Source organism: Acipenser ruthenus, chromosome 26 (genome assembly GCF_902713425.1).
Source record: "Acipenser ruthenus chromosome 26, fAciRut3.2 maternal haplotype, whole genome shotgun sequence".
In the NCBI taxonomy this organism is placed as follows: domain Eukaryota; kingdom Metazoa; phylum Chordata; class Actinopteri; order Acipenseriformes; family Acipenseridae; genus Acipenser; species Acipenser ruthenus.
The window spans coordinates 1,032,326-1,037,887 of NC_081214.1; the positions used below are offsets into that span (position 1 = coordinate 1,032,326).

General features: G+C 44.7%; 1 protein-coding gene across 2 annotated transcripts; it reads left to right on the top strand.

The window, feature by feature from the left end:
• Positions 1-355: 355 nt before the first annotated feature.
• Positions 356-5,229, top strand: LOC117430463 (small ribosomal subunit protein mS23-like). 2 transcript variants are annotated; one of them, XM_034050511.3, is made up of 5 exons: positions 356-570; positions 1,474-1,650; positions 2,589-2,666; positions 3,799-3,922; positions 4,449-5,229. In XM_034050511.3, the coding sequence occupies exons 1-5, from the start codon at positions 527-529 to the stop codon at positions 4,608-4,610; spliced, it is 585 nt and encodes a 194-aa protein (XP_033906402.2). In that variant the 5' UTR covers positions 356-526; the 3' UTR covers positions 4,611-5,229. The 2 variants fall into 2 exon arrangements, with proteins under 2 accessions (XP_033906402.2, XP_033906403.2); XM_034050512.3 differs by having other exon boundaries at positions 4,452-5,229.
• The last annotated feature ends 333 nt before the right edge of the window (positions 5,230-5,562 follow it).

Sequence of the window (5,562 nt, forward strand, 5' to 3'; positions counted from 1 at the left end):
GGGGGAATTTTAATGATCTTAAACAAGTGAAAGGTGGCTGGGGCAGGTCAAATGTACCGGAATGCATTGCGATGTCAGTTGAAAAGTCTAAACTGTCCCAGTGAACATGGGGTCGTATGGTAACCCTGCTCTTACAGAGCTACACTTGTCAAAGCCGTGCATTTATATATATATATATATATATATAAAGAAATCGGCGTGGTGTTAAATGAGTAACATAGACAATAAAAAAACTTTTTTTTTTATTATCACAAAAATAGAATATATTGACAATATTAATTAATTCTCTATTGATAGCGTGCTCTTCTTCTCGCGCATGCGCGTACACGGAGTCGACACTTCTCTTTTCTTTTCCTTGGTCTGTCTGTTGGGCTGCAGTGTCCGCCCTCGTTTCCGCTTCCAGTTCAAAGTTGATCGCATGAGCGGCATGTTGTGTGTCAGTGAAGGACGCAGCTTCTCAGTGTAATACCGCAGAGTCCGGGTTATATAAAGCAAACGAGGGAGCGGAGCCCGGGTGCATTTAGAAATGGCAGGCAGTAGGCTGGAGAAATTCGGGACTGTATTTACAAGGTAGGCAGAATTGAAACGTATGGGAAAGTCGTTGTTTTCTTTAAAGACTTCAAGTTTAGACTTTCGAGCAGAGGCGGTTAAGGGTAATACACCAAGTTCAACCTTCAAGAATGAATTCATGTCAAAATAAATCTTAACGAGCTTCGATTTGTGTTGTTTAGTCGCTTCAGTTCCCTTTAGTTGCGTCGTTAAGAGGGGTTTGATAACGTCAGTGTCTTGAGAAGATATATTATCACTTCATGCCCAGAATGTTATGTATACGTTTGACACACATAGGCTCGTTCCTTTTCAGATAAACACACCAGGGTGCGGTTTACAAAATTATATATTTTGCACAACTGTTCTGCTTGGAACAGATTAAGTGACTGACCTTATGCAAAATTATTTAAATAAAAAAGGAGTTTTATCCCAGCCGCCCCGCTCTCTTTATCAACCTTACAGTGGTGTTGGTAAAGGTATCTCTGCGCGAGGCAGGATTGCATGCTATTCATTCAGCCCGTCTCATTGCTGTATCATAGCACGGGGCTTGCAGAAATCCCTGTACAACATGCCTTTATTACTGTGCCTTGTATCGGACGACAGTAAACTGTGGAGTGCAGCAGTGATGGCAATAAGACGCCTATTGCACAGCAGTTTTACCCACTCCTGGTTTTACTATCAGTTGAATACGATGCACCTGAGTTTGTTACCTATAGTGCACTGTGGCTAATCGGACTGCTGTTAAACCCTAGAATGCTGCTATTCAATAGGAGTCTTGTTTTTGGATTGAGACCTGCTATACTTGCACAGGCTCCCCAGTAGAATTGAACAACGCACAGAAACAAAGTAGTGAACCAGGCACAGGACAGCAAGCTAACCACTTCCATGTGATTTTTTGTTTTTGTCTTTATCGCTGTGTTTCAGGGTGCGTGATTTGATGCGGGCTGGGGTTGTTAAGGATGCAGACAAGCCCATCTGGTATGACGTCTACGCGGCCTTCCCACCAAAGAAAGAGCCTGTCTATCAGAAGCCGATCGCAAGATTCGGGAAGGTAGTGGACAAGGTGCCTGAAATCCTGTACAAGGAGGACACAGTGAGAGCGTAAGCACCAGCACTGCTTCAGAGCGCAGCGTAGCCTGCACCTTGTAATAAAGCACATTCAGAGCAGTGTAGCCTGCACCTTGTAATAAAGCACAGTGTAGCCTGCACCTTGTAATAAAGCACATTCAGAGCAGTGTAGCCTGCACCTTGTAATAAAGCACATTCAGAGCACAGTGTAGCTTGCACCGTGTCATAAAGCACATTCAGAGCACAGTGTAGCCTGCACCTTGTAATAAAGCACATTCAGAGCAGTGTAGCCTGCACCTTGTCATAAAGCACATTCAGAGCACAGTGTAGCCTGCACCTTGTAATAAAGCACATTCAGAGCAGTGTAGCCTGCACCTTGTAATAAAGCACATTCAGAGCAGTGTAGCCTGCACCTTGTAATAAAGCACATTCAGAGCACAGTGTAGCCTGCACCTTGTAATAAAGCACATTCAGAGCACAGTGTAGCCTGCACCTTGTAATAAAGCACATTCAGAGCACAGTGTAGCCTGCACCTTGTAATAAAGCACATTCAGAGCACAGTGTAGCACATGAAACAATTTGGGAGCACCAGCCTAAACAACCACCACTTGTCTTGGATACATAGATGTAATATCCTTGTTTGAACTCCTTTTAAAGGGATCAAGACAGTGAGCTTCATTGAAATAGTATTTGACGTACCAGTGTGTAAATGCAGATGATTTGGTCTCCAGCTGGTTGTGGTCTGAGCACAAAGGCAGTGCCCCATCTCAAACGATTAGGAGATTCTGGTCTACAGGTTGGAGGGTTCTGTAATTCCCCCATATGCCACAGGATGTCGCTGTCGGTCTGTGGCTTTACAGCTGTGCAATGGGAGAAAATAAAAAGCAAACATGTATGGAATGCACAAGACACTGTTCTTAAATAAATAAAAAATAATAATTTTATATATATGTTTTTTCTGTCTTTTTCAGGAAATTCTATGAAGTTTATGGAAATGGCCCGCGAGCTTTTGATCTCACAAAAGCTAATTTTGTTTCCACAAGCCAAAGGTAAGACACTGATTTATACACATAGGAAATTGCGAACAGTATTAATACTAGAATTTTATAGCAACGTTGACACGCTAGCACACAGTATTGGTGATTTCTTTCCCCCAACACTAATCTAACTTCCTGGTGCAGAATGGATAGCCCCACAAGCACGTTCTGTGGCAATAAATGAACTTATAGTTATTGATGTACCTTGAACCCATGCTTGGTATAAATGATGTTAATTCTTGTGCCCCACAATTCCACACTGATAAACAAGGCAGCTGCATTCCTGTTTGTTTTCTGCTCGGATCCTGATGGGAGCTCATGTCCTCCTTAAGGCTATTCTTGGCGCTCGGTGTGGTTCAGCTGAACTGATTTCCCGGGAGAGCTGGATCAGGCTGTGTTGGATCTGCTGGTGGGCAGGTTTAGCGGGAGCTGAAGGGAGGTTACAGCCTCCAGCAGTGGATTAGCTTCCATGCAGTACAGGAGAGGGCTTTTCATTACAGCAGTATCCCTGTCTTTGCCTCTGTGTCTGCCACACTACACTACACTATTGATCAGTGTCCAGGGTCCGCAGCAGGACCTATCTTGGATTCTGATCTCGCTGGCTTTCAGGAGCTTTAACCAGACCATGCAATACAATACAATGCAATGCATTGCAATACAAAGCCAACTCGTATAATGCTATGTCGCAGTCTTTGTAGTGCTCTGCCCTATAACTATGTGACCAGCAGAGCAAACAAAGTAATAAAAGACAGATAGAAAGACTTAAAAATAGACACCAGTGCCAGAGCCCTTTATATCCCTGGTTAGAGAGTTGCATATGGAAGGTACTCTCTCGAAGAATGAAGCCTCTGGATACTGGTAGGGTCAAAGCGCTAGCATCATAAGGAGTCAGAAGTTTAAGATATCATTTGGAGCAAGGCAGGGATGGTAATAAGACTGTAGCGGTGAAGCAATACAGAACAGTGTACAAGCGCTGTAATACCTAAAAACTGTATCAAAGAAAGCATCATTTTTAAATATATAATCCATCTCAATTCCGTTGTATGCTTATTTCCATCCCTGCAAGGTTATGAGGAGCTTGATAAGTCAGCAGCAATATCTGGAAATGAATGCAGTCATGTTCCCCCGTTCCCCCCACGTCCAGGTTCATAGAGAAGCATCAAGAGCTGGAGAAGACTGGGGACCTGGATGAGGAGAAGCTGTTTGAAGAGACAGCGAAGGCTCTCCTTGCTGAAGGGATAGTACTGCGAAGACGAGGAGGGGCCACTGTTAGTATAACAGGTTATTTACACTGTGCAAAAACGCTAGGAATTGCTTCATGGGGCATTAGCCCTCTGTCGAGCCACATACACCAGGTTCTCAATAGGGACAATATAAAAACCATCTTGTATCTTTTTTTCCCTTTTTTGCATCAGTCGTCCCCAGGCTGCGATAGCCGTAGAATGACCTTCCCCTCCAAGATCTTTCTGTGTTGGTCTGAACGTGCTGCGTTGTATTTTAGCTCATTGTTCAGGTCATTTCTGATTTGTAGGGCTTGTTCCTGGAGTTAAGTACAGTATGTTCAATTTATTAATTAAACGTTAACTTCATCGCTTCTGTTTTACGTAAAACACTTGAGCCCCCTATCCCACTGCCTGCTCTTGTACTTTCACGCAGCAAGTTAGGAGTGACCCAAGTCTCCACACGGACCGCATCCTCATCCACCTTAGTCTCGAGCGATGCCAGGGCAAAATGCGTGCGAAGGCTCTCTGCGAGTCCAGGGCCGCTTGTTTTATAAATATTTTTTTCTGTCAGCAGATGGCGCTGCAGTCGCCCGGAGTTTCAGTTTCTCCTGAAGCAGAGAGCAGGGACCCTGTGCTGGAAATGAGACTGAAGGACATGCTGCAGGAGCTGCAGCAGGAACACCGAGAGAAGCAGCAGACAGAGACCGCACGAGATCCTGCCACGACTCAGTAATCCTCCTCCCCCAACACCTCATACCAGGGCGGGGAGCAGAGTGAGGTCTGTGGATGGTAACTGTGGCTGTGTTTCCATTGGGCTCTGTTCAGTACTTCAGTGCTTCTCCCTAAGAAAGGTACAGACCTCTCTGTTCGATCGATTCCACCTGGCGCGCTCGGATCTGCAGTTTCATTCCCCTCTGTTCCTGTTCTGTGAATGGTTGGAGCTCAAGTCCTCTGATCCCACACAACCACAGAGAGCTCCTGCCTGTCATTGAGGAGACCATGTGATTGTGGTGGGGACAGACAGTAGGACCATTCTGGGAATCCTCCATGTGATTAATCAGGTGGAAAGAGGCATTCCTGTACTGCATGGACTGAGCTCGGGCACGACAGCTAGCCCTAATAGTGGCCGCTGGATATGACAGCATATTTTTTCATGCAACTGGAGACTGATTTAATGTATTTTACAGTGGTTCCTAGAAGGTTAAACAATTACTGAATTTAGTTTTTTGCATGTGCCTTAACTCTCTCCACGGACATCTGAAAAGCCGAATTAAATTTCAGTACTGCTGCAGCAATTCTTCTTTACTGTAAGTTGCATTGCATCTTGTCAAATAAATAAAATGCTAAGCTCCTGCCCATGTCTGCTTGTTGATCTGTTGTTCCTGAATACAGTACCTCCCCTGCAGGTCTGTGAGGGTGAGATTATTCGGTGTTATGCTGTGTTTACACGTGTGCTAGGACAATCTGTTACTGTTAAAATCTTATGCATTCTGTTTGGTGTCCAAGGTCTGGTAGATGAGCAGCTCTGATCCAACATGACAATGCTTAAGAAAATGGCTTTTAAAAGCTTTTGCTTATCGCTCCTCTAAGACTGGCCTTTGAACCTCAGTGGACACGAAGGATGATTCACAAGGCCTGTCAGCATTATCGAACTCGAACAATGGCCTTGTCGCGCGTCGGCCTTG

What these genes read in the sequence shown, in the direction of transcription:
- LOC117430463 (XM_034050511.3), top strand. Translation starts at nt 527, where the DNA reads ATGGCAGGCAGTAGGCTGGAGAAATTCGGGACTGTATTTACAAG. An exon ending in TTCGGGACTGTATTTACAAG is followed by an intron (nt 571 to 1,473) that starts GTAGGCAGAATT and finishes GCTGTGTTTCAG; the next exon opens with GGTGCGTGATTTGATGCGGG. An exon ending in GAAGACGAGGAGGGGCCACT is followed by an intron (nt 3,923 to 4,448) that starts GTTAGTATAACA and finishes TTTTTCTGTCAG; the next exon opens with CAGATGGCGCTGCAGTCGCC.